This window comes from Ascidiella aspersa, chromosome 2 (assembly GCF_963924565.1).
Source record: "Ascidiella aspersa chromosome 2, kaAscAspe10.2, whole genome shotgun sequence".
NCBI lineage: Eukaryota > Metazoa > Chordata > Ascidiacea > Phlebobranchia > Ascidiidae > Ascidiella > Ascidiella aspersa.
In genome coordinates, this window is record NC_139448.1 from 10,475,021 (window position 1) to 10,501,416 (window position 26,396).

The 26,396-nt window shown below is 38.4% G+C and overlaps 2 protein-coding genes across 2 annotated transcripts in view; both read right to left on the reverse strand.

Annotated features, from left to right (window-relative positions):
- Positions 1-1,055: 1,055 nt before the first annotated feature.
- LOC146163568 (uncharacterized) lies at positions 1,056-2,424 on the reverse strand. Its single transcript, XM_083380542.1, has 3 exons — positions 2,305-2,424; positions 1,808-1,924; positions 1,056-1,280 (listed from the first exon to the last, which is right to left on the reverse strand). The coding sequence occupies exons 1-3, from the start codon at positions 2,422-2,424 to the stop codon at positions 1,056-1,058; spliced, it is 462 nt and encodes a 153-aa protein (XP_083236668.1).
- Positions 2,425-4,768: 2,344 nt separating this feature from the next.
- LOC146163569 (sperm flagellar protein 2-like) overlaps positions 4,769-26,396 on the reverse strand; it is a 28,947-nt gene continuing 7,319 nt past the window's right edge. The window contains exons 12-40 of the mRNA XM_083381340.1: positions 26,242-26,392; positions 25,435-25,557; positions 24,436-24,631; positions 24,167-24,262; positions 23,506-23,621; positions 22,675-22,877; positions 22,067-22,194; positions 21,192-21,335; positions 20,224-20,357; positions 19,693-19,823; positions 19,238-19,357; positions 18,576-18,821; positions 17,799-17,955; positions 17,085-17,243; positions 16,212-16,366; positions 15,429-15,508; positions 14,299-14,503; positions 13,087-13,208; positions 12,440-12,662; positions 11,602-11,788; positions 10,976-11,108; positions 10,477-10,598; positions 9,520-9,702; positions 8,732-8,863; positions 8,185-8,261; positions 7,978-8,050; positions 6,790-6,999; positions 5,563-5,688; positions 4,769-4,905 (exon numbers count right to left, since the gene is read on the reverse strand). Coding sequence (XP_083237466.1) covers positions 4,822-4,905; positions 5,563-5,688; positions 6,790-6,999; positions 7,978-8,050; positions 8,185-8,261; positions 8,732-8,863; positions 9,520-9,702; positions 10,477-10,598; positions 10,976-11,108; positions 11,602-11,788; positions 12,440-12,662; positions 13,087-13,208; positions 14,299-14,503; positions 15,429-15,508; positions 16,212-16,366; positions 17,085-17,243; positions 17,799-17,955; positions 18,576-18,821; positions 19,238-19,357; positions 19,693-19,823; positions 20,224-20,357; positions 21,192-21,335; positions 22,067-22,194; positions 22,675-22,877; positions 23,506-23,621; positions 24,167-24,262; positions 24,436-24,631; positions 25,435-25,557; positions 26,242-26,392 — 4,216 coding nt within the window. The 3' untranslated portion in view covers positions 4,769-4,821. The remainder of the gene's footprint in view (positions 4,906-5,562; positions 5,689-6,789; positions 7,000-7,977; positions 8,051-8,184; positions 8,262-8,731; positions 8,864-9,519; positions 9,703-10,476; positions 10,599-10,975; positions 11,109-11,601; positions 11,789-12,439; positions 12,663-13,086; positions 13,209-14,298; positions 14,504-15,428; positions 15,509-16,211; positions 16,367-17,084; positions 17,244-17,798; positions 17,956-18,575; positions 18,822-19,237; positions 19,358-19,692; positions 19,824-20,223; positions 20,358-21,191; positions 21,336-22,066; positions 22,195-22,674; positions 22,878-23,505; positions 23,622-24,166; positions 24,263-24,435; positions 24,632-25,434; positions 25,558-26,241; positions 26,393-26,396) is intronic.

Consider the following 26,396-nt stretch of genomic DNA (forward strand, 5'->3'; position numbering starts at 1 on the left):
AAACCGGACAACTAGATCAGCCACTGTTTTTTATCGTTTACAAATACTTTAAACGAAAAGTTCTTAGGTTTTAGTTAATCCATAAGCTCGTCTGTGCGTCGGTCTTCATAAATCCATGCAAAATTGGCACAAGGTTTTTTTAAACTGTCGTGTCCCCTTGGTTGTACGTAGACTAGTTTTAGGGGGTCCGTAAATACCTATTTAAAATCTAGGTGTACAACCTAAAAAATAGAATAATTGTTTCAAAATAAAATAGTTTAATTGAAAATAAAACACTTTGACGTCTTCTCATTAAATGATTTGAGACTTAATTTCAATTTCACATCTGTCAGGCTGAAAATTTTAGGTTTTTCAAATATACATGTTTTAAGGACGTCAATATATAGCCTCATCTTCATTTGTGCAATGCTTGGAGAAAAAAATTAACTTATTTTTGTAGGTTCATTCTGTTTGAAGTCATTGCGAAAACCCGGAACGGGAGATATTGCCAGAAACTGATACTTATGTATTGGTGTACATCTTCAGCAGGAGATCGAAATACGATGTTATATAATTCTGCCAAGAGTAGAGTAAAGGCTTCGTTCTCAGGGGTTGCCGCCGATCTAGATGTGATCACCAAACCTGACCGGCTTATTGCTTTAGACGAGCTCCAAAAGTTTTTCGATTCGGATTTTGTTACCTTTTACACCAAACAAGTTAAACGAAATGCTGATGGGAAATATGAATATACGTAGTAACGGCATGTATCACTAACATTTTATAATAAAACAAACCATCATCGTCGGAAAAAAATCCGTTTATTAGTGTATACGCTGTTTATTTTTATGTAATCAAGTTTTATGTACAAAATTAGACGAATGACATTATATTTTATTAAATGGAGAGCGCTGAAATGGTGACGAAGTCGTTGTTTTGTGTTAAATATATTGCTTTAATAAAAACATATGTTATTATAACTCATATTGAGGGAAACAAACTACCAATTGTTTCAAAAAGTTATTTTTCATTCGGAGATCTGCTGTCATACTACAGCAAATATGTTAATGCCGGGTGACTTAGGCGTAGTAGAGAGAAGCGTAAAGCGCACGGGCGTAACGTTCCGCAGTGATCGGCTGCCCATGTCCAATTACATCCAGCACCGTTTCCATGTTTTTGTTTGTCTCTGACTCTCTTAGTAAAACGTCTCGATCTAGGACCGTGTCGCCATCGGGATGACAAAAATATGTTCTTCGTTCGAGTGATCTCAGCTCGGGGCTGCTCGGATTTGCGACATGGTAAACCTAAAAACAGTTGAGGCGACAATAAATTTACAAAAAACAGCTTCAGGTGAACGTGTCTCGCTATAATCAAGTTAACTCTTTTTAATTGCGTTTTTAAGACAAAGATTTTGCTTTTCCAGAGCGTTATGGTATTTTTATTATTGACGGATCTAACTTATTAAAACTGTATTTATACTTAAATTTACTTTTTATGACGTCATGTTTAAATGTAGCTTGCTTAACGTTGTGACGTCATCTTATGACGTAACTTTGTGATGTAATCTTCGAACAAAATATCATGTCAAACCCAAAACAAAAATCCTTGATCAGCGCCTGCTATTAATGCACAATGTCCTTCCGTCTTCTGATACATACTGCTTTTCATGATTAAATCAAAAAACTAAAACAACTTATCGTCGATTTTAAAAGTCGAGAATCGATGCTATTAAAAACTTAACTCAAGATATGTTTAAAAAACAAAATAACTTATAGGTGTGAACAATTTTGTTACAAGAAAAAGTAAAGAGGCTTTGAAAAATGTAGCTTGCTTTTGCAGTGGATTTGAGTTTTCCCTTTGAAATGTACTGCAGCATGTCGCAGGCGATCAATACGCAGTCGATGTCCTGCGAATCAGTGTCAACGTCTTTCCAATCATTTGTTTTGACCTGAATCAAACAAGTGTGCTACAGATTTAAGGGTTTAGAAAAAACAGTACTGCTAAGCTGATCTCAGTCGAATACTAATTGCTGTGCAAAGAACCGCTAAAAGTGAATAAATAGAAAATAAAAGGATTGCTGTGTTTATCTTTGGACAACACGCAAGTAAGATTAATCACATCAGTAGTGCTTAAGGTAAAACTAGCAGACCCACTGGGTAATTGGTAATTTGCCACCTTAATGTTAAAGCCTGTAAAATAATTAAAAAATACTTTCAACAATTTTATATTTTTAAAAACTTGTTCCTTTAGCTTGCTTATCATCATACGCATTGCACTTAGAAGAGTTCCAACCGGAATTGAACAAATTAATTCTAACATATCCTCAACCTGCAAGCCGCCTACGCGTTCGTCCGGGAACAAGAACGACATTAGGCCAAAGTCTGTGTGCTTTCCGCATCGCAGATCGTCCTTCGAAGTATCATCCTGGGTTCCGGGGAGCGAATGCATCGGATGTTAGACAAGCTATTGCCGTCCGTCATTTGCTTGAATAGCATTTGAAGGTCCTTAAGCTCCGGTAGGACAAGGGCTTTTGAGCCCGTGGATCTTTTGGGGGCAAATGGACTAGTTTTACGGAGTCCATGAATGCCTAATTAAAGGCCTACCTATAGTTTTAATATGAAAATTATGATGAATTTCTTTAACCTTGGAGTTCTATAGAAAAAAACGCATCTCAGATTCCTTTTTCCTGATAGTGTTTATAATTTTGCATTTTTTGACCAGCAAAAATAAGATTTCGGGATTATTTTGATTTAATGACGTTACTGAGTGACGCTATGCAAGACCAGACTTAAATTTAAAGCTTGACAGGCCTGCTTTAAAGCAAGCTTTGTTTGAAACGGTAAGCAAACTATCCTACCTCAAGGTTTTTGAACGTCCTTCGATAATCCGCAAAGCTAAACTTTTGCTGCAGTCCTTCATGAAATGGATGGCGACTTCGGAAAGTTTGGGAGCACACTGGTTCGGCCACTTAGTGTCTTCATCCGTGATGGCTCTCGCAAGGAATTTTATAGATTCTCTTCGATCCCCAGTCAATTTTGTTGGATCGAATCTCAATCATAAAATCTCGACTTTCTCACCATTTTACAAGGCAATTTGGCATTTTAAGGGGTAGTTCAACAATTTTTTTCTAATTCCGGCACCTTTAATTCCGGTGTATGAACTCATACATTTTGTCACTGTTTTTCTTAGACGCGTTTTACTAAGTTTTACTTAAACCTAACATACTTAACAAACAGCTCTCCTGGCAATATATCGGCGCATCGTTCTAAATGCAAATAAATAATGTAAGATGGTGCAACCAGTGGTTTTCGCGCTATGCTTTATGATGTTTGCGTGAGCTCTCGTCGTTATTTAAAATCGTGTGTAAAATGACATTTACCCCAATTAAGTCGACCCACATAGCACATCGAAATGTTGAGACCCAAATATGACAGAAAAGTTATTTTGATTGCACGACATTCCTTGTCTGAAGTTTAGGTAACTTGAGTATTAAATTGCTATTCTAACAGACAATTGTACTTTTCCCAACTGGTAAAAGTAAAGCAAAAAACACAGAGTAGGGCATCCGTGCAGCTTACCGTTCCTTGTCAATTGAATCATAACCGAAGATACTATTTGCATAAAAGTCAAACTCCATTTTTTCTTGAAGAGGTCTTTTAAAAAACTTGCTCGCTTCATTCTTTAACTCTTCAATTCTAGACCTTCAAAGTACAAAATAGTGGACTCAAATTGTATTCAGTGGCCCGCCGGTATGTGTTTTAAAACATGCCTTTAATAAATCTAGCTTTTTTAAATTGGTCTGTGGTCCATTAAAAACGTTTCCATGGCCCAACAGTGAGCCATGGCCCACTGGTTGAGAACCGCTGGCGTTTAAGCTAAACGCCAAAAAGTCAAATACGCACATCATTTGACCAAAAATCCTTTAAATGGGCTATAACAATAACATGCGCGAAAATGAAACAGTATTCACATGCACGATTGTTGGTATTTCCTATGTTATATAATTATTTACTATGTTATATAATTCTGCCATGCATACAACAGTAGAGGCTTCGTTCACCAGGGTTGCCGCCAAAATGACCGCAACCACCAAACCTGACCGGCCTATTGCTTTAGACGAGCTACACAAGTTCGAATCAGATTTTTATACTTTTTACAACAAACAAGTTAAAAGAAATTCTGATGGGAAATATGAATATGCGTAGTATAGGACTGCACCGCCTTTCATTAAGTTATATCTTAAATCTACCAAGTAGCTGTTATATAGAAGTCACTGCATGCTGTATATAAAACAGAAAGTATAAATAAATTAGCAAAATATTAAAATTGCTTATTGTTTTTAAGGAAACTGTGAACAGGTGTGAGTTTTGTGGAAAATATAAAAAATAGCTACCAAACAATCACAAAACAAATATAAAAAATAGCTACCGAACAATAAATATAAAATAGCTACCAAAGAATGACAAAACTATATACCCAACAGTCTTTTTTTTTCATTGCCAACAGAATTCACAAAAACGATGATCGCCTTTTATTACACGCGACTTCAATAAACATATTAAATCCAGCTTCCTAAACAGCGACTAAAAATAACTTTTTTAGGAATAAAAATATATAGGTCTATAAACATTTTTTAAACAAGGCTAAAAGAGTAAAAATAACTTGCAAAGTGAACAAGTGATATGCAGAAGTGCACAGACATCTAGAAATCGCGTGTCAGCTTTCGAATTAATTTACGTTTACCGGCTGATGAATGGGCCAACGCTGTCAGAGTAAAGATTACAGACGTTTATTTTTATGCCTTCAGCGCTAAAACTAGGAAGCAATCGTGTCGGGCCTCCAGATTCAGTTGGCGTGTGTGTTGTCGGAGGCAGCGTCGTCGCCGTCCAACGCTTGCAGAGCTTGCCGAGTGAAAATCGATCGCACATCCTTAAAAGTAAAAAAAATGAAAGCAAAGTTTTAAACAGAAAGCATTCAAACCAGGGCCGGATCATGCCTTTGGTGCAATTTATGCGGCATTTAATATTTAATTGAGGGTCAAGTTATGAACAATTTACATGATTTTTATTAACCGACAGTGGAGTCCGAGTCGTCTCACCAACTCGAATTATTTCCTTAAACACTAAACACCAATACAAATTCGACTTCTCGCGGTGCCCTAAGAACGTACTTATTTTGTTTAATGGCCACCCCTGATTTTTGCCGATGTGGTAACAGAAGTAACGGGGAATTAAGCGCGAGTAACCCTTTGTCTATTTTCGTTTCTAGCAGGTATTACACACCTTTTTTTTTAAAAAGGGCCAGTTAACTGGAAGCACCAACGATCGCGGAAGTTAATATAAATTTAATCTTGCATTGGATTGACCTGATTAAATAACGAAGTTAACTTAACAATAATTTTACCAAAATAAGAGTGAGGTTCACGAAATTGCCGTTTGGGTAAAATTTCATCTAAATTTAGGTTAGATTTACATCCTAGCAATTTTTCCATTAAACAATTTTTTTGTTCAAGTTAGATTTGTACTGTAACTATTATGGTTTACATATTTAAACTATCTAACTGATTTTAGTTTTCCCACTGCTTACCGGGCACCCATGACGCTTTGTTTCCAGAGCCGCGTCTTCGAACACCGGGTGTCGCAAGAGAGTCTGTATGGGCAGAACCTCGCGCTCATCGGATTCGAGCTCGGCGTAAAGCGACCGAATGTGATCCTGAATAGACGGAAATTATGCGCATCTCACAATAAGTGCATCTTTACTAACAAGTAAAAGTTCCATTACTAACAAGTAAAAGAACCATAAGTCTAATTGAGAAAAAACAAAATAAAGTAATGTTTGAATCATTTATGCAGCATTTTAACATATTGAATAATATGTAACACATATCCACACTAAAGCGTACGATTCACTATTAAATCGAGCTACTAGGGATGTCCAGCACTAGTTATTTGTTCCGACACCCCAAAACAATTTTACGTAACACCCCCAAAAACTTTTACGATACCCTAATTTTTTTCGTAACAAGATTCGATTCCTAATGACGTCATAACTATGGTCAAGTAAGGAAGTGAAAACTTTCGAAATATTTTTTTAGGTTTAAATGGATAAAAATTCCTTTATTGTGCGAAAGGTCCGAAAGTTCAGTTTCAAGGTAAAAATAGTTGAGGTTCGGGTTAGAACTGATGCCACCCTGGTATCGGACGAGTACCGATACTGTTACCCAGGAAACGGGTATCGGCTGCGATATTATCGAACACACCTAAGCCAAACTCGCAACCAAATCACCAAGCATACCCAACCCACATCCGGATCGACCTACCTTCGCACCCACAGTCCCACTCACAAGGTACCACCACAGACACTCTAACACCCCCAAATGCCTTTACACCAAAAATGCTACCTACTTTTGCATAGGCTTTTATATTCATTCTACGTCTAACTACAATCTCCAACCATTATTTTTAGATTTGTTCGAAAAGTTTACAAAATGCCCACCGGTTCACCACTACAAGGCGGAAAAAACACCAGAAACGACGATAAGTGCTGGGTGAGGTTTGATGCAAGTGTGTGTATGAGATCATTCGTATTTATGACAACGACGCACAAACCACATGCCTCCACACCACATTTTAACCCACGCCCCATGTACCACTCACAAGTCATCCCTAAATACATTCCAGCACTAACTACACCCAACATGCCTTTACACACACAGTCCTACTAACAAGTTAGCACCACAGACATCACAACACTCCTAACACCTCCACATGCCTTCATACACACTTTTCAATCCACGCCCAATATACCACTTACCATCGAAAACTTTTCCTCCGGGTCTTCAGATATCGAGAAGCGATGCGAGTCTCCAATCCGGGAGCTTCCGTGGTGGAGGGCCAACCACCAGGCCTGGGGGGTCACTGGGCACTCGGGGACCGCGTCCGCCTCCAGGTGGGCCTCGCGATACCCTGGGGTCACTTCATTCACCCCTGCGCCAACGGCGTCTTCGGGTGCCACTTCAGATTCCTTTGAATAAGATGTTTTAACGTCACAACGATCTGGCATGAAGGATTGGAAAAATTGAAAACGAAATGTACAAAGTACTACATGTATCTGTTAGGATAGCAGCGTAAACTTTTTGTTGTTTATTTTGGAATCTATGACTGGTACAACGTCTTTTCTCCGTATTTTAAGATGCAAAAAACCCACAAAGTTTTAATTATCCAAACAACGATATTTGAAAACGCAGAATATTGCAGTTAATATCGACAGTATCATTTGGAACAGTTGAAAATGAAATGTACAAAGTGTCACCCACGTCTATCTGCTAGAATAGTAGCGTAAAAATGTTATGATTTATTTTGAATCTATGACTGGTACCACATTTTTAGTTGATTGTCTTTTCTCTGTATTTATAAGATGCAAAAAGAACTACAGAGGTTTCATAACTCACAGAACATTATGTAAAAACACAGAATATTGCAGTTAAAATCGGCAATATCACTTTATTTGTCAGCTTAAAGGTTTTTCGACGTGCCATTCGATATCAGCGTCCGCTTATCGGCCTCCGAAGCAACAAGAAATCACACTTTTACAATCGTTAAATTGTTTAAACAGGGAAGCAACAACGTAGTTTTTGATGTTTTTCAAGTAAGTTTTTAAACCGACTTTGACCCGAGCATTTTACATGAAGTTGATCAAGTGCATATATACCAAACTTGTGTTTGATCGGCTGAAATAATTTTTAAGACTCTTGGTCGACTGGTTCGGTAAAAAAGTCACAAGTAGTAAACATTTTCAGCGTTAATTGCATTCCAAGCCAGCGATGGAGGGTAGTTTGTTACGTTAAAGAACGCTTTATTAGGCTGGTCCAGACAGCAATTGAATTTTCGGGAATACTAATAATGCCAACTAAATGAAACAACAGGCCAACCCTGTCCCCCAAAAGCAACTTCAAGCTCCATTTAAGCATCAACGCTCCATTTTCCCAATAGACACACAAACCTTATCGACAGCGGCTCCCTCCAACCTCCTAGTAATTCTTGGCATCGGGTTACCGCAGGCCACACTCAGAGCTCTGCGAATAAACGACGTGTCCGTATTTAACAAGAGTAAAATTACCTTTGACAACATCAGAGAAGTCAAATTCTACTCCAATGAAAGAAAACAACCAGGTGGAATACAGAACGGGCTACGGTCGCCAGTGTTTACCTGAAAAATCCCAGCAGCGGGTCGCGGTCCATAGAGAAGTACATCAGCATATTCACGTAGTCCAGTCGAGGCGGCATCTGTCAGGTTAAATTCGTAAACAAAGTCAAAGACATTTTGGACGTTGCAAGGTCGTGAACGAGCCATAGCACTAAATCAAGGTTATTAAAGGCCCACATTACCAACGGCCTGGGAATCATCTGCCAGTTACTTCCGTACAAAGGCTGACAGCGTAATTTCAGGCATGCAGCTTTGACACTAAATAATTATTAAGAAAGAGTGGTTAAAAATGATCGTTTTAATATTAAACTAGCAAGGAAGAAGAATGATGATGGCCCTGACACCAAGCAATCGAGGTAATAGAAATCTATAACTTAATCCTAAAGTGGATATATGTTTCACTACCTTATATTGGATCAAAATACTAAACGCGTCGCCAGCTAACTCGAATAAGATACTTGGTTGTACAAAACACCAGTAACTAGGTCCGGAAGACTCAACACGCATCTTTAGGAATATGTGAAAAAATGCTTCTGCCAAATCTCGTTACCTGCTCCCAGTCAGCGAAGAGACTGAAGAAGAGCCTCCGAAGGTTCACGTTCCGGTTGTAAGGATACGAGTCCTCCGGGTCTTCCGGTGAAACCGGGCGTTCTGATTGGTCGGCAGCGAACCACAGCTCGACCTGCGGGAAACAAATGATCAAAACAGTCGCAAGAATCGCCACTAAAATATTGTTTGAGACAATATTGACGTTATTCGAACTGTATTTATGTTGCCTGATAGCTTTGAATCAAGCACTGTCTAAAACGCTCCATATCGCAGTGAAGTTGGACTACGAAGCGGAAGATAATTTGTTAGAAAAAGTTAAGAAGAAAGTTCGTGTGGTTTTGCGCCAACCTGACTACTTATCTAGCTTCGCAATATTTTTCTTTGTTAAGCTATTCTAAGTATATCATTGAATACTTTTGAAATACATGTATAAATTAAAAAATAAGATTTTCACTAATCCTTTGTATCTTGATAAAAGTATTTGAAAATGTGATATTATCCCAAAAGATCTGACCATTTCACCGTAAAAATTTTTCACGTCTTTAGAACAGAAGATTTAGTCCCCCCCCCCCCCAAAAAAAAAATAAATAAAATAAAAAGCATAGTTAGAAACCATGATGTAAAACTGTCCGCCTTGTGAAGAAATAAATTGCGGAGTATATATTAAACAGTTTACCTTATTAAACAGTTTTTTAACACCAAAATACAAACTATAGGCCTACTTTTAACCAAAAACAAATAAGAGGAATGGAAGGCTTATTAATAGGAAGATTACTCATTTCTCCTCACCTTGTTGTACTGATCCTCGGTGATCCAACCGTTCCTGGCAAGATCAACCTCAACGAAGTCGCTCCTCACTCGGAGCAGCTGGGAGTCGGATGCTCTCGGGAACGGATGGGAGGCGAGGAGGAGAAACTTCCTCCAGTCGATGTAGTCCGACTCCGGCGAAAGGATCGCACAGAGGTCAACGAGCTGGGAAGAGAAAGCGCTGCTGCTGGTTGCTATGGAAACTTTAGGCTATCTATAGGGATGTGTGGGTATTTTATTTCAAAATTTAAAAACCGTTTTTTTTTGGCATAGGTATCGGAATCCGATTGTTTCGATACCGAATGTCTTTATTAGAATAGCCAAATAAACAAAATGAATATTAGGCAAAAAAAATCGGTTTCCATTACGAAGCCTATTTGCCTTCTTCAAAATAAAGATATTAATGTAGTATTTTCCCTCAAACTTACCCTTTAAATTAAAGCACACCAGAAAACATCACGGCCCAAAGCAAATTTTTTTCCGGACGCGGCTTTCTTTATCCCCGACTTTTTTTTTTATTAATTATAGGATATTTTATTGAAAAAATTACCCTTCATAAACGTGCATTTCAGATCCACTTTTTGGTCCGGCCCGCCAAGATATGTTTTCTACTTTTTTCCTGTGGGTAGTCTCCAAGATGGTAATTAGACAATTTTAAGAGAAAATGATATAAAATGGTATCTTCTTAAAAGCATATCGGTAGTTTCGATGGTCAATTTTGTAAAATATTGGTAATGAAAACACTTTTTTTTAATCAAAGTAATTTCTCTAAGCACTTCAAGTCAAATCATTTGCCCAAAGACTTAAGTCAAGTCGAGTCATTTAAAAACATTGACTTAAGTGCATTGACCCAGATTCAGAATTATAGATAAATACGGCTATCAACAAAGATTGACTTCAAAAAGTTACGAACCACACAATAAGAGAGTGAACACCAACCTGCGCGTAAGACACATTCATCCACATGTCGGGCAGCACGTCAGCACCATATGTTAGAGCCGCTGTGTCAGCAAGCAGCTCGATGAACGCCTTGCTGGTCAGAATGCCACTCGGCGCCACGTCTGCAACGAAAATTGCGAGTAATTTACGTTTTGCAAACATTATGTCGTTGAACAGTCAATTTCAAGTATTGATATCAACGACGATTTTACAAATTGAGCTTTGTATGGTTGGTGGCTTAATTTAACCAACATTTTGTTGACTGGCGCCTGGTGGGATAATATAGAGGTTAACTCTGATATGCAGTAATACTTTTTTAGATAAAGTTTAATTCAGATATTTTTTTATGTTTTTTGTTGTTTTGTTAATCATTCTTTGTATTTACCCTATTTATAAATCGTATTATTATTTTAATATTCAAGTTGTTTTACTTCAAGTCTTCGTATAAGCGTGGTCACCCAAGAGAAAGAAAATCGCGAAATTACACGTAATCAAATACCTTTAAACTGTGAGTGCAGATGTTCGATCTGAGCCACAGTGAAGCAGTCGGGAGTCGCTGTTTCAACCGCTGGAGGGCGTGGCGGAGGGCTTGGTGTGCGGACAACTTTGAGGCCCATGTCGACCCAGAACTCCTGCGAAAACGACACTTGGAAGACTAATCAAATGCTTTGGCCTTAATGCTTAACGATCTATCCAGAGGAAAAGTCTCGCTTTCCTAGGATTTATAAAAATAACGTAATTTCGATACTTGCTTTAAATAAATAAACTTCGGAAACTACAATTGATCAATTGAAACTGGCATTAGTACAAACGAAACATTACTTTCACGAATTTAAACAAATTTGTAGTTATTAGAACCTTAAAATTACCTTTAAAAAATTTAACGTAAATTGTCGGCATTTAAATCATACTATGGATTTAACACTGATTAAAAAAAATATATTGAAGTGGAACCAAATATAACAATGGCCACTTGAATCTAGCATTTTGTTCTCTCCATTTTGTTTCGTCTTTCTTTAAATCGTATCGAGACCAAAAAAAATGATAAAATATAAATTGATCGTCAAAGGTTTCGAGAAATTTAGATTGTGTTGCTATTATCGAAGCAGCGAAAATCGGTCTTACGTCTTGCTCCAGCCTTAAGTAGTGTCTGAGCTGCTCGCCGGCCTCGATGTTGCCCCTGGCAACCGAGCTCAGGTTGTCGATGGCCGCCATTTCGCGCAGATAGCGCGCGCCCAGCCAGTCGAGCATGTCGGCGAAACTCTGCTCGGCGTTCGACTTTAATTCGCTCAATGTCGTTGTGGCGCGCGATCTGCAGAGAAGTAAGTAAGTAAATAGATGGCTTTTCGGTGTAAGTAAATAGAGTGTGAACTGATTACTTCAAGGGACGTGCAACCTTTTATACCGACGCGACGGACCTAATATGGTGGAAGCAAGGTTTAAGCACATTCTTTGTCGACCTGATTCAGTTGAAGTCCGTTTTCGAAAAACTTATTGCAGTCACTCACGTGTTGCTTTCTTCAACGTGTTGATTTCTTACTCGATTAAGTTCATTTAATTAAACCAAAGCCATGATAGCGCTGTTGGAGGGCTATGTTTTTAAGTAGTTTGCGAGAGTAGAAAGCGCACAAAGTTGGATGGTTCGAAACGGTTCAAGTGAGAGTTAAAGTTAGCAAATTAGTATAAAGGCTGTAGCAGTAAAATCGTATAAAAGCTTACAGTAATTAACAGAAAGTATCAATGATGTAAATTTTATTATAAGATGATGTTAACGTAAATCTAAGGATTGTTACTGTTCCACATATTCTAATAAAGTATAAATTATGTAAATGTAAATTTAAGAATTCTTACTTTAACATATTCTAAAAAAGTAGGTTTAATGTAGAACTCAGATAATGTTAACAAAAATCTAATAATTCTAAAAAGTTATAGTTTCGAAGCAACTTGCAAAAAGAAAACCAACTTGATCAAGTCCAGTCGGTCCTTCACCGAGGTCTCCTCCATTCTGAGCACGGCGAAATACTCATCCCTCATCCGCTCCGACGTCTCCTTACGCTTCTTGTCCTCTTCGCTCTCCTCCTCAACCGGAGTGGGAGGGATGGGAGTAGGAGACTTGCTCTTTTTTCCTCCCTTCTTGCCCTTGGCGCTCTTCCCGCCTCCCTTCTTGCCTCCCGCTGCTCCGGCCGCTGTGAATTACAGTTATTATTGCTTTATTTTTACCTCATGTTGCGCAGTGTTGTAACAAGTCAGTTTAAAATACAAGTCTCAGTAAAATAAAGGACGTTTAGTGAAATAGAAAGCAGGTCGATGTGAATGTTTTTCCGAATCCTTTTTACAATAGTGATTTAGAAAAAGAAAACTTTGTAAACAAGTCTGTCATAACGCGACAGTCGTAAAAACATTGTTAAAAGCTAAGGTAAATATCAATGTGAGACACTTTCAGCTTTACTAGATAAAATATACATATTTTGCCAACAAAACGTTTTACCGTCTCGATAAGTCGATATTTTTTTTGATTTTTTAACATAATATTATTTCTTACCAAAGCAATACATTTTTTACTTTATTGCCTGATTTATCATCCAACAAAATGTAGCGTTCAACTCTCACCTTTCTGTGCGGCATTCGCTTGAGCGAGTTTGAGTTTCTCCTCCTCCTCTTTAATCCTCCTCTCCTCCTCTTCCTCCGCCTCTTTCTCACTAATGCAAGTCTGGACCGAGCTTGTCAGAATGCTGAGGGCGAGAGTAATGTAAACATTAGGCCAGTTTTTCTTTACATTGTTTTCGCCCTGACACAAATAAGCGAAAGCATTGCAGCTTTGCCGACCCAATTTTCTTCAAAGTGATCAATGGAGACAAACAGCATCATTAAATTCGAATTTAATGAATATGATCCATGTCTTCCGCAATTGTTGCAATGTAAAAAAATACTCCTATATTAACTGTTGCTACCAGGCAAAGTAATATTAATCAAAAACAGCTCCTCTCGTAATTCTAATGACTGTTTATGATTATCCTATAAAAATCACTATCCTCGTAAGAATTTTTTAAATCATTCGCTGCTGCTTTGCGGAGTAAGCTAACAAGTGTTAACGAACTTTTGTCATTTTTGTCACGCAATTAAAATTATTATGTCAATATGTTTTAATGGAGGCCGTCAAAGGGGCCAACCGAAATCAGTTGATCAATTAAGGATTTTTGTGCAAGCAAGGTCAGGCGTTCCCAAACTTTTCTAAAAAAAGACCCGTTGCAATTATTTTGATATTCGTCCGCCTTATAAAAATTGTTTCTTGCAGTACACTAGCGCAGTCACCATTATTTCCAACGTAACAACTTTCTAGCTAATGCGAACGATTTGCTGATTGCAGGTGAGTACGGCATATTTAATGCTTTATGATGTCACAAGAGACATCATAAAATACACTATACGATCGAATAATAAAGGATACAACTAAATACAATAATGATGATAGATAATGTTTAAATACATTCGCTGAAGCCTAACGTTGAAAAGCTTAAAAACTTATTCTCCTTGCGGCACTCTAAAACTGCTGTACGGACTCTAATTGGTCGCGGACCCCAGTTTATAAATCGCTCGGCTAGACAAACAACTAGCCTGTGGTAAGATTCGAACTCACGACCTCGGCCATACCGCGACTGTCGCACTAGCAACTGAGCTACACAAATCAACGCATTAACAGTAAACACGTTGAGTGGTAAATGAATGTTTTCTACTGATTTTTAGACGTCTAGAAGTTTACTTTTATGCACAGATACGATTTCAAACGAAAAGCCTTCTCAGCGGATGAATATCAACCCTTACTTGGTGGCAAAGTTGAATCCCTCCGCAATCGTCTTTTCCTCCAAGTTGGCGTCCTGGGTGGGCGACTCGGACCCCGGCGGGGGCGCCCCCTTGCCCTTCTTACCCTTGGCGCCGTCTTCGGCCGCCATATTGCCGATCGGTGCCCCCCGCTGAACCAGCGGGATCTTGGTCCTGCTTTCGTCAAGGGAAGCTGAGCCCTGGTCCACTGTGTAATACAAAGGTTAGATCGTTTTATTTTTCAAGGCAACAATTGAAAGTGTTGCAAAATAATTTCGTTAACGCCCACACATAAACAGACAAATTATGGTTAGAAAAACTATATTTTTTCGCGTCGAAATTCAATAACGTTACATTTGTTCGAACATATAAAGGCTGTAATATATATACCATCTTGGCACACGTGGGATTGGGTTGATATCAATGGCCAAAAAAGAATGCTGAGGAAAAATGCGTCAATTTCGACAGAGAAACTACAGCAGATTAAATTTTGAAAGGAAAATTGCATTTTGAGTTTGTCACCCGTCGAAATTACATAAAGAGGTACATAAAACGTTCGAATAATGTTCCATGCTTTGTATGGGCTGTAACACTTTCAACTGAACAGAGTATAGTTGAGCTCAACGTAAATTAATTTGTGTGATTTTGATTTGCATCCCATGTGTTAAGATTAACAGTGAGCTTGCTAAACCGCATGTTTATGTAAGTACTTTATGACCGATTTAATTGTGTAAAATCATTCTATGACTTGCGGTCAAAGGTTACTGAGCACATGGTGCCTTGACATTGTAGTTGTCCTTACGGCAGTTGGTGTTACTACCTTGTCGCGGTAGGAGCTCATTTTGTTAGTTACTTGTAAGTGTTTGGCAATGATGTTTAACTTACTGATTCTGTTTCTGTTTTATTAACATTGTTTTGTAGTATTTATTCGAATTAAGGAATCCACTTGTTTAAGCCTTTTCGTGTTTTAATAAATTCCTGTACGTGTACACTGATAAAGACTTCAGTATCGGATCGCATCCATTAGTTTTCACCATGGATCTTTGAAAATCATCGAATCTTATTTTAGACCCAAATTTGTAACAAAACGTTGAACAAAACGTTTTGTACGTTATGCTAAAACGTGATTTTACCTGTGGCTTCGTCACTCGGCTTCTTAACTGGTTTCTTGGTGTCGGATTGCGAAGCTGAGGGTGACACGGCGGGACTTTCACTAAAATCAGTGGAAAGTTTAGTGTTAAACAAATGCATTCCGGCAAGCAATAACGATAATTGATATTTGACATCCACAGCTATAAAAGCATATTGGCTAAAATCGCACTGTTTTTTTAAAAATTATTAGTATTCCTTTTTCTAATTATTTTTTAGTTTAGTTTTTGTATTTAACAAAGCGCCAGCAACGGTAAAAAACGACAGAAATCCGCTTCTATGAGTATAAAACAGTGGTTACCGAACTGTAGGCCACGCCTTAGTATTTAGCCACAAAACAATGCACTATTTTCTGCCCATTCGCAGGCATCTGATTGAAAACCAAATTGCAAGCAAACATTTAGTCTGTTTTTTCCTGTTTCATTTTTTAGTTAAAGTACTTTATGACTGTACAATACAAAGAAGTTGATCATTGTGTGCTGCGACACTTTAGTGTGCCTTGAGAAATTACCAAATGTGAATCTAGCTAGAACAATATGGACAAAGATTCTTTAAGAAACATTTTGTCCACGGAACTATAGGATAGGATAGGATTTTATTTGGAACATCAAAAAAACGAAAAACGAAAATTGACGAAATCAAAATGTTTAGCAATATTTAACATTCCTAGGAGACAGCGAAAGATCGTAAGGTTCATCGAATTAGCTCCTAAGTAAACTAACCATAGTAAATTAAACAGGTTTAAACCAGTTTTGGACGGTACGAACCTGCCGACGGTGGTAGCACTTTGCGTGGCCGTGGCGTCCTGTCCACCCTCAAGTTCGACCAGGGGCATGCGTGGGAGGCTGCCGGGGGTCTTCACCTCGGCCGGGATCTTGGCTTGCATTCCGGCGTAGTAGTCCTTCACCAAGCGGATCGTGTCCTGGGAGGAAATGTGTTCGTTTAGTTTGAAAAACTTGACGACGTCAGGCAGAGTATAAGACGCAACAACTTAGAAACGTCATTTTAATTTATTTGTAAGATTAGCGTTTTTTTACACGACCGTTTTTAACACAAATCAGTTGAACTTTTCAGTTTTATCGAAAATAAAATAGCCATGCCAAAACTACATATAGTCAAGTGTTTGGACGCGTCATAATACTTATATCCGTGATTTAAATTCGACAAAGTTGAGCACAATTACTGCTATAGTCATCAATACAACATTAAAATAGACCCCGCAACCTGGTCTATAGATAAGTGGTAAAATGACTTAGCGAAAAGGAACTTTAATCGAGACCACCTGACAGTGTTGCAAACAAGTCATTTTTTAATGACTCAAAGTCCCAGTTAAGTAATTTGTGAAAAGTGAAGGCATTATAGCACGATTATGAGCTATACCTTAACTAAAAATAGCAAAAAAAACAATTGCAAAAATTGAGATAAATAGCTCAATTTTATAACAAAACGTTAAATAAAAATACCTAATTTCAACCCAAGTCATTTGACTCAATGACTTGAATCAAGTCAAGTCATTTGCCCAAAAGACTTCAGTCAGGTCAAGTCAAGTCATTTGAAAACAACGTCTAAAGGTACTAAGTCATTAGAACACTGTAACCTGATCTGTACGAAAAACTTGGCCTAATGACTCAAGTTCTTACTTGGAAGCGGTCGATCTCTCCTTGCATCATAGTGAGGTAGAAGTTGGTGAGAAGTCCGAGGTGGTCCTCCAGCAAACCTTCGGACATAAGGTTGCTCCGTTCGGTCTCCATCTCTTCTTTGCGCGTGTCGCAAATGTCCCATAACCTCTCGCGTAAGTCCTGGGGGATTTTATGTTTGTAAGATTCGGTGGTGCGTGAAATTCGCTTCTATGACATCTAACTACTCCTCAAATAATATCCCAGTCGTATCACTACCGTAATTTCTATATTGTAAATTCCCACAAACTTTGTGAATAAACTGTCGGCACGATTGCTTTGGCGTAATATAAATTCATTATTCTAACTACAACTGAAATGTCTTACAACTTAAAATTTTCACCACAGTATTACAGCGAAATAATAACAATTTATTTTGGTATAGTCCTTATGTTTGGTTTTAAAATTGGTACCAGCTTGCAACAAACGATTAATTCAGATACGCTTTTGTTTGCCGAACAACCAACAAAATTTCATTTAAAACATGTAATAATGGATGATCATAATCCCAAAAATACTTTTATATTTCGCTTTCTAATTAATAACATTATTTTTCTAAATTGCAAACATTTCTAATTGACCTACATTGGTGTGCTTCTATCCAAATTAAAAAAAAGCGAAAAAAGCGAAATTAGATTAAACAGCACACAGAGCGACAAAAACACCGTTTTCCCTTACGTCCAGCCTCTGGTGCAGCTCGGCTTTCGTCTCGTCGTCGTCTCTCAAATCGTCGGCCATCTCGTTGAAGTCCTCCTGCCACGAGGATACGAAGGTCTGCTTGTGATCCGGACGCCTCAGGTGCTCACGGAAGTCCTTGCGCATCTCGTAAATGTACCTGGCGAGAGATAGGTACACTGTGAACATATCTGTAATGTACCTTAATAAAGAATATCAAAGACAAAAAGGATCGATTAAATCGACATCATCATTCATACTTTAACTGATGATGATACAAGTGCGAAACGTAATTATTAAGGTGATTTCGATTTACTCGCCTTTTTGGCTTTCACCATAAATCAGTAAAATAATCTCGTTTTGGATAACATGACGTTCAGGGGACTGTACTACCGTTTTCTCACAAAACTTTTTACCAGCGTATTTGTTTAACGATTCCAAAACGTTTAACAGTCCCCCAACATTTACCACACACAAAACGTATAAAGATCTCAAAACGTTGAACTGCAACAAAATGTTGAACATTTCAAAAGATTAACGATCCCAAAACGTTTAAGGGTTGTAACAAAACGTTTTACATAATCGCAACGAATAACGATCCCGAAAGGTATACCTTTTTTACAACGTACAATCGTACATCGGTCCCAAAAGCATATCAATCCAAAAACGTTTAACAATCGTTTCTAAACGTTAAAACTATCCTAAACTGTCGATCACTTCTAAAACTTCTATTACCTCCTATTGAATAATATCTCCTATTGTAAACATTATTAAACGCACCTGACGATGTTCTCACGCTCGGCGCGAATCTGTCGGAAGACGAACTTGATGTTCTTCACGTACTGACTCTCGGCGTTCTCCCAATAAGGGACGCAGGCGTGCACCAGCGGAAGAGGAAGCTCCTCATTCACGTACTCCCAGTCCGCGTCTCCCGGCTCCGGCTTCGGAGGACCCGGGACCTCCTCAACCTCTGGCTCCGGTTGAGGAACGGGAGTGGGTGAGCGGGACTTTTTCTTGCCCTTGGAGCTGCTTAAAGGATAAAGAGAGTGTGTAAAAAGAAGCCTTAACCGTGTAATGGCACTACAGCATTTTTTTAGTACAAATTGTTTAGATCTTTGATTTAATTTTTTAGGTGTTCGATTTTTTCTTGATTTTTTTAGGTTTTTGATCATGACCAATATGTGGGGGCGTTTACCTTGTTTACAACCACTATAAGAAGTATGTAAATCTAGCTATTTTAAGTGAAGAGAGGCAAAAAAAAACAATGTCATCTTGCTTGCAAACTGTACTTGCTTTGAAAACTTTACAAACCCGTGAAAACAAAAACGCGCCAATATAAATGGCTTATTTTATTGCATCGGTGTACGCCTGTACGGCAGATGTTAGTTTTATGAAACTTGGTCAATAGCAGACTAATCTTCGATTTGTTAACATAAAGGTACCTCTTGCCAGAAGCGGATCGACTCCGGGACTTTCCCCCTTTTTCGCTCTTCTCAGCGCTCTTCTTACGCCCTCTGGCGGACGATTTGCTGTCCGGACTTTGTGAGGAACGTTTTGATTTTCTGGAGCAAAACAAACAGTGGAAAATACATTAAAGCACAGCCTATCATTAATATTGAGTGAAGATATGCTACAGATTAAAATATATTTTTAACATTAGGAATATATCTCTTTGGAAAATCTGAACATGCATTAAAGACAAAAATAAATATTGATAAGATGTTGTTATTGTAAAACAATAAAATACGATGTACCTGAAGACAATTCTAAAAACGTGTCTTCCCTTCCATCTATCAAATTCCATTTTAAAAAAATATATTTAGTTTTAAATGTTAAAGATTCATAAGCTTTGTCATTGTAATCGAACAAATTGGAGAAAAACAAACGGGAATCTCACTTGCTGGAAACCGACTCTGGCCTGGTCACTTCCTTCACAGGCGTGCTAACTTGCTCCGCTTGCTTCTTCTCGATGTCTTCCAACTTGGGAGCCTCTTCCACCACCTTTTCCGGCGCATCTTTTCCCTGGATCTTAAGTGAACAATCGATATTACAACAACACGGTGTAAAACTGGTATTTGTTGATCTGGGTTAGGTACGAATAACAAAAATATCGGCCATCGTGCCTGAGGGAAATAGAGACATATCACAGGGAAAAATAAGTTGATTCTGGTCGCCTTTTAAATACTTGGCTTGATAGCCTTTACGCAAAAGTACTGAATTCCAGTAGCAGTTTAACACATACTAAAGAACGAAGTTTCCGTTTTGTGTAATTTCGAACACTATTTTCAGTTTTTGTCTATATTTGAAGGGTAAAGTTTAATGCGTTTTTACTAACACCCGAATGTTGAAGCTTGAATTTGAAATCATTTGTAAAATTTTCAAACAAATTCATAGCTTACAATCCAACGTTTACCTTCTATCCAATTACCTTATGCAGAGTGTCGAAGAGCGCCTTCTCCATATCGGTGTACACCATGTCACAATCGACTTCCGCGTCCACGTGACGTACGATCGACACTTGCTTGTACAACTTCTCAAGCTTCTCCCAGTTGTCGTGGTAACCTGGATAGAGGACAGTCGTGACACGGTGCACGTTATGTTCAAATTGGCTTGAAAGCTTTATTATGTTTATGATTCAGATTTAATTTGCACTTAGACGAAACAATCTCAGAAAAAAATCAATGCGACTACATATGGTAGTTTAGCCTGCAATGTAAATCACAGCGTTTTCTATCTCTTGGGAAGGCTGAATTTTTTTTCAAGGAGTTCGTCTTCTAAGGCTTACACTCTCATCTAATATGTTTGTACTTTTCGTATTTTTGAAACAGTAAAACAAAGGGGCGAGTATATTAAAACAATACATCGGCATCCAAAAATGCTTAGAGCAGGTTTTTGTCAGGAAATTCTGTGCAACAAAGTCCTAGTTATTAAATATTTGTTTGAATCATATTTCTATATGTTACAAAATTACCACTTACAAAGAGCAAGTTACATCAAATTAAATTAAAAAAAAGCTTTAAACCAGTCGAGAGTATATTTTGCGTTTCTCAGCCGAGCCGGGTATTTTAGAAACTTCCCATATCCTAGCGCTTGGGTTCTTAACCGGTGGGCCATGTGTGTGTCACAGGAGCATTTTGAAAACTTTAAAGTTGGTGAACATTTTTATGTGTGGGTTATTATAAAATGTTCATCTTCTTTTCAAATTTTTAAGTTATTCTTAATTTATTACACATTTTAGTTGATTATAACCAATTTAAGCAGTACTTGAAGAAGTGAGCCACGGGATATTTTCAAAATAAAAGTCGGCCACGAACATAAAAAGGGTAAGAACCCCTGCCTAACTGTTTTATGAAGTTCAATCGCCTTAAAGGAAAGAATGGGAAAACGCATACGCACTTGAGATCCGATGTTGCACTTGTTCCTTGTCGAAGGCTGGATCAACGACCGGCTCCACTTTGTCCGCCTTCTCCATCCCAGTCTGACTTCCGGGAGGAGCGGGACGAAACTCTTCGTGGTAAATCTCGCCGCTCACAAGGCTCTCTGCAGGAGGAAGGGAATAAGTAAAAGAAGACTTAAGATTTATAGTGAAGTAAGAAGACTTGTTTAGAGTGAATTAAAAGCGGGTATTTTCAGATTTTCGGTACGCAAAAATGAACTTTCAGAGCAGTGGTTCTCTGTTTGTTGGCTTGTGGCACTCTACAGAAAAAATAGAACGTGGACAGCATTTTTGCTCAGTGGTTTGCAGTGGTGTCGCAATAATATAAATTAAAAAAAAATACATTATCTGTGAAAAATGTAAAGAAGCTTTATTCCAACCGTAAAACAAGTGTTCTAAAGTAGCAATAGAGAAAAATATTATAATCTTTTAAAACCCAAAAGATCACTCGTCACACTGGCTGGGAATTACTGTTGTCGGCAGAAATTCGGCAGTTTGTCCAAGTAAAATTTAACATAAAAACCTTTTTCGTGTGTAAACCCACGAACAACAAAACCTGTATTAGTTCAATAATTATTTCAGGTAAACGCTAATTATACAATTCGGGACATGTTCTCTTTAGGATGTAAGTTCAAATTTGGTCAAAATCGGGCACTTAGATCTGCCCACATACCCCTAATGTTTTTTGTTTTTTAATAATTTTAATAAATAAGCAAGAAGCGTCAAGTTGCAACTCTATTCAGGCGACAGATTGCCCAAAAACGTCACTGTCTGAGTACCTAATTGAAACAAGATAATAATACAGTAGAAAGGGCATGTGTATTGTGTAACTTACGAGTGCGTCCCGAGGAGCGTTTGAGGACCAACTCGTCGTCAACGTCCAGTACGATGACGACATCGAGACCCCCAGGGGCGGGGGGTTGTGGTTTATCGGGCTTGGGGTCCTGGACCAAACTGGACTTCCTGACAAGATGTTAAATCAATTGTAGAACTGTCCGTCCGGTAATATTTTTATTAAATGTACCGACGTTTCGAAAAACTTTATAGAGAAAATCTTCTTCAGGGCAATGATATTTCAACTGGGCGAAAACATATAAATAACAGTGAAACTTCAAAGTTTGTTAAAGTTAAATGTGTATGATTAAGCCGCTTTTCGCATATTAAAACAGTTACATTACAAGAGGCAGGGTAAAACGTGTTTTAAATTTACGTTAGATACTTTCAACTTAGTGTTCGAGTTATGTGTTTTGTAATTAATTTATTGAGGATTTTTTATCCAATTTAGTAAGGATTAGTAAGAATTTTCGAGAGAAAAAATTAACATATGCCAGAACACAATCACAAGAAACGCCAATGTGTATATAAAGAGAGACATTAAATTTATCCAAAACAATTCCTTTCCTTAAACTATTTACCGAACTGTTCAGTTTTTAAACCACCTACTTGCTGGCTTTTCGTTTGAGCACCCCGGTATCAACGGACACGTCATTCCCGGTCAAAGCCTTCTCTAGCAAGACGGCTTGGTTGGCGGTTGTGGGAAAGCCGTCCAACACCCAACCGGTTCCGTCCGGAATTTTTCGGATCGCTTCGACGGTGATTTCGACCAGAACCGCATCGGAAACCGGCTGGCCTTTCTTCATGTAATGCTGTGAGCAAATAGTGTTCCGCTTAGTTTTAAAGTTGTAGTTTGTCGTTTTGATATTTTTGTGAAGATGGAAACCAGATAAACATATTAGCGCGAAATAACTCTATGCGACTTGAACCGCGAGACAAATACATTTTTCATTGATCAGATTCGCAATAACTATAAAGTGCTGACAACCTAAAGTCAATTCTCCAGGTGTTCATTAGTTAGCACTGTTCGATGAGGGTGTACCCAATAGGTAAAAATTGATTTATAACTCACCCATGTAAGTTAAACAAATGCCAATTATACAGCTACAGAAGTTGCTAAGGCCCGCAACTCAAACAGTTTAAAGCAAGCGACGTATCAAACAGATATAGTGCTGTTATTATTGTAGTTTTGCAGACAACAAGCTTTAACTGTGCGATTAACTTGCCTTATTTAAACGGGCCATAAAACTAATAGTCATTAACTGAAGCCTTCCCCGAGCCATATATTTTTGCTCTGCGGGCGACATTGGAATTGTGGTCCAAAGGTTGCACACCCCTGGTTTTAGCAACAGATAGTAGTCATTCGAAGCATTGTATTTGCTTGGAATAGAAGAACTATTCACTACGCGTTACAGTGGTGTATAGATTCTCGCGTCTCACCATAGCCTGCTGACCAAGTTTAGCCCGGCTCGACAGTCCTGGAGATTGCTCGGCAGACAGGAACGAATCCCCGGGCGACACTTCCTTCTCTTCGTCACGTTTCTCCATTTCCTCATCTGAGGAAGAAAAAGTTAAAGGTTAACCAATCCAGTAAGCTAAATCACCCCGAAGAAAGCATCTCTTCCAACCTGCATTTTATAAAGGCGTAAATATAGGTGCGAAGAAACTAAACATAGGCATTTTTAAGACTTTTTCTACCTAAAATTATTTAGTGAAATAAAATGATAGTTCTAAGGCGCAGTTAATAGAGTAATGAGGAACACTAGCAGTTTTATTTAGTAATACAATGTAAGTTAAGGTGATTATTGAGGTGAAAATCATGAGTTTATGTAGACTTTAGCTAACGTTTAACGATGTCAGTTAATTTTGTTGAAAAATGAGTTTTTGAAACATGTTAAATCAGCGGGAATAGAAAAAAGGGATTTGTGAATCGGTGTAAAAATGAATTATTTCGCTTAATACAATCCAAAAACATTTCATATATTTAGCCTCACAAAACAAGCAAAGGTAAAAGAAAGTTGCGAAACAGAAGCCAAAAGCCTTTTTCCATTGATTGAATCACCCAAATTACTTTTTTTAAGTTAAAATACATCTCGCTCACCGGATGATTGCGGGAATTCGCTGGCATCCTTGTTGTCAAAAGCCGGGGTCGGCGGTTCGATTGTAATCGACGTCACGTTGACCAGCTGCATTGAAGCTGCAAAAAGAAAACAGGGTAAAATGGGATGTTGTTGTTATCACGAATACTGGGTGTTTTTAAAAGAGAGTTGACTCCAAAAAACATTTAATAGTTTTAACAGGTTTTCAAGACTTAACAGCGTAAATAAAAAGGCCCCCCCAAAAAACAGAATCAACTCAGAATATGCTCACAGTCTCGAGGCGTGATGGTGAGTTCTCCGTTCTGGAAGGCTTCGACGGCCTTGGATAGCAGATGGTCGACCGCGAGACGAACGACCCGGTGCTGGGAGACCAGGCGGGAGATGAGCGTCGTCTTGCCCGAGAACATCTTGCCCAGAACGGCAACGCGCACCGGGAACTCGGGGAAGATGGGTCGTGGCGAGGGAGGCTGAAAGCAAGGTTGGTTTGGTTTTATCCGCTCTTCGCAGCGGGTTTCTTTGAGTTTGCATCTGGGGAATCGGGTAAAAATAACCCGAGTCTGGCTCACACTCTACAGCCCGCATTTCGCCAATTTACGTAACTAAATACGGTGGATATTCAGCAATCCACTCATGGGAGTATCATATAAATCATCCACTCACAATTCATGGTTGGAAAATGTCCACCATTTGCTATTTCGCCTTTACAATTTACAGTTGGCGGCCATAGTTTTAAAATCCAGTTATGCGCTTGCTCACGTCGGACTCGGGACTCAGGACTCGGCTAGTTTTACATTGTCATACTCCAGGCCGGAGTCCGACTCCGACTCTGCGGCCCCGGTTTGCATAGGTTGAACAATTTTGGGTTAAAATTTAGAAGAGAAAGCGACACCAATAGCATGTGCTAATCAGCCTGGTGATTTTTTGATTTTTTGATATAATAGAATTTATAGCCCTACAATTATCTTTTACACCGGAATCGGCTCTAACATGAAATCTCGTTTACTTGTAGGAAGAAAAATGAAAAGTTTTTTTTAATTATATTAACCGGTTAACCAAGCTCCTGTTAGTATTTAGTAAAACATTGTTATACTACGAAATAGATAGCTTGACCATAAGAAAATTACTTAGACATCAGAAATTGACTTTTAATCAATAAAACGATGCTACGATTAAAATATTAGTATTTAAAACTTGTTCGGCGAACGATGTTTATTTTCTATGGCACATCACAAAATAACTGGATCCTAATCAAGAAAAACAGTTTACTAACCGGTGTTGGTGCGACTATTGCGAACATTCGATGCAGGATGTGGCCCAAGATGTTGTTGTTGTTCGGCTTCACCAAACGATCCGGGTCTTCCCCTTGTGTGGGAACCCATTCTCCAATCATGTTCTAAATTGAAAGCAGATATTCCTGATCGTGTAAATTAATCACAATGGAAAAAGTAATATGTTAAATTCAAACCTTTGTTGGTAATTCCTAGTTTGGAGAAAAACTAGAGCAACGTAATATGAAAACAAATATAGTTCTATAGGCTAATGTTGGTGCACAAGAGCAATAAAGTCCCGAAAAACTTGAGTTTTACTTGGAGTTATAATTTGCTAAAGTTTAAGACAGGGGTTCTTAAACATTTTTTTAACCCTTATTACAAAAAAATATGTTTTATTCGGATAACCCAAGGCCGATATGAAATTTTCTAATCTGACGTCATAAATTATCGTTATAAAACACATAACCTTTGCATACCTGATGTTTTCGGTCAAAAATGAGAAAATAGTTTTTCAATTAAACTCTTTTGTAAATTTACTCCATCTTTCAAATCATGCAACAAGATTTTTATTTGGCCTTCATGGACCTTAAAAAACACGTCCACGAACCTCCAAGGGGTACACGGACCAGTTACGAACCCTTGGCTTAAGAGTACACGGTCATAACATTCGTTTGGCGGCAAACTAAATCACGCACCCGGCCTATATACCTGGAAAAGCATAGAAGCGGCACCTAGACTTTGGGCTTTTACAAATTACGAACGAACTATTGGTAGATGTAATATTTGTGACGCGAAGCTCTTTGTACCTGATACTCTGCAAAGTCCATCTCGTCCAGCATCTCATCCTTCTTTCCCTGGACTTCCATCAGCCGCTGCTCGTTGCCGTCGTCCATGTAAAGCGGCTTTCCTGACATTAAAAGCTCGCGCCATTCACGGACCATCTTGTCTGGCACTTTTCTAA

What these genes read in the sequence shown, in the direction of transcription:
- LOC146163568 (XM_083380542.1), bottom strand. Translation starts at nt 2,424, where the DNA reads ATGCATTCGCTCCCCGGAACCCAGGATGATACTTCGAAGGACGATCTG. An exon ending in AACGCGTAGGCGGCTTGCAG is followed by an intron (nt 1,925 to 2,304) that starts GTTGAGGATATG and finishes TGTTTGATTCAG; the next exon opens with GTCAAAACAAATGATTGGAA. An exon ending in AACTCAAATCCACTGCAAAA is followed by an intron (nt 1,281 to 1,807) that starts GCAAGCTACATT and finishes AACTGTTTTTAG; the next exon opens with GTTTACCATGTCGCAAATCC.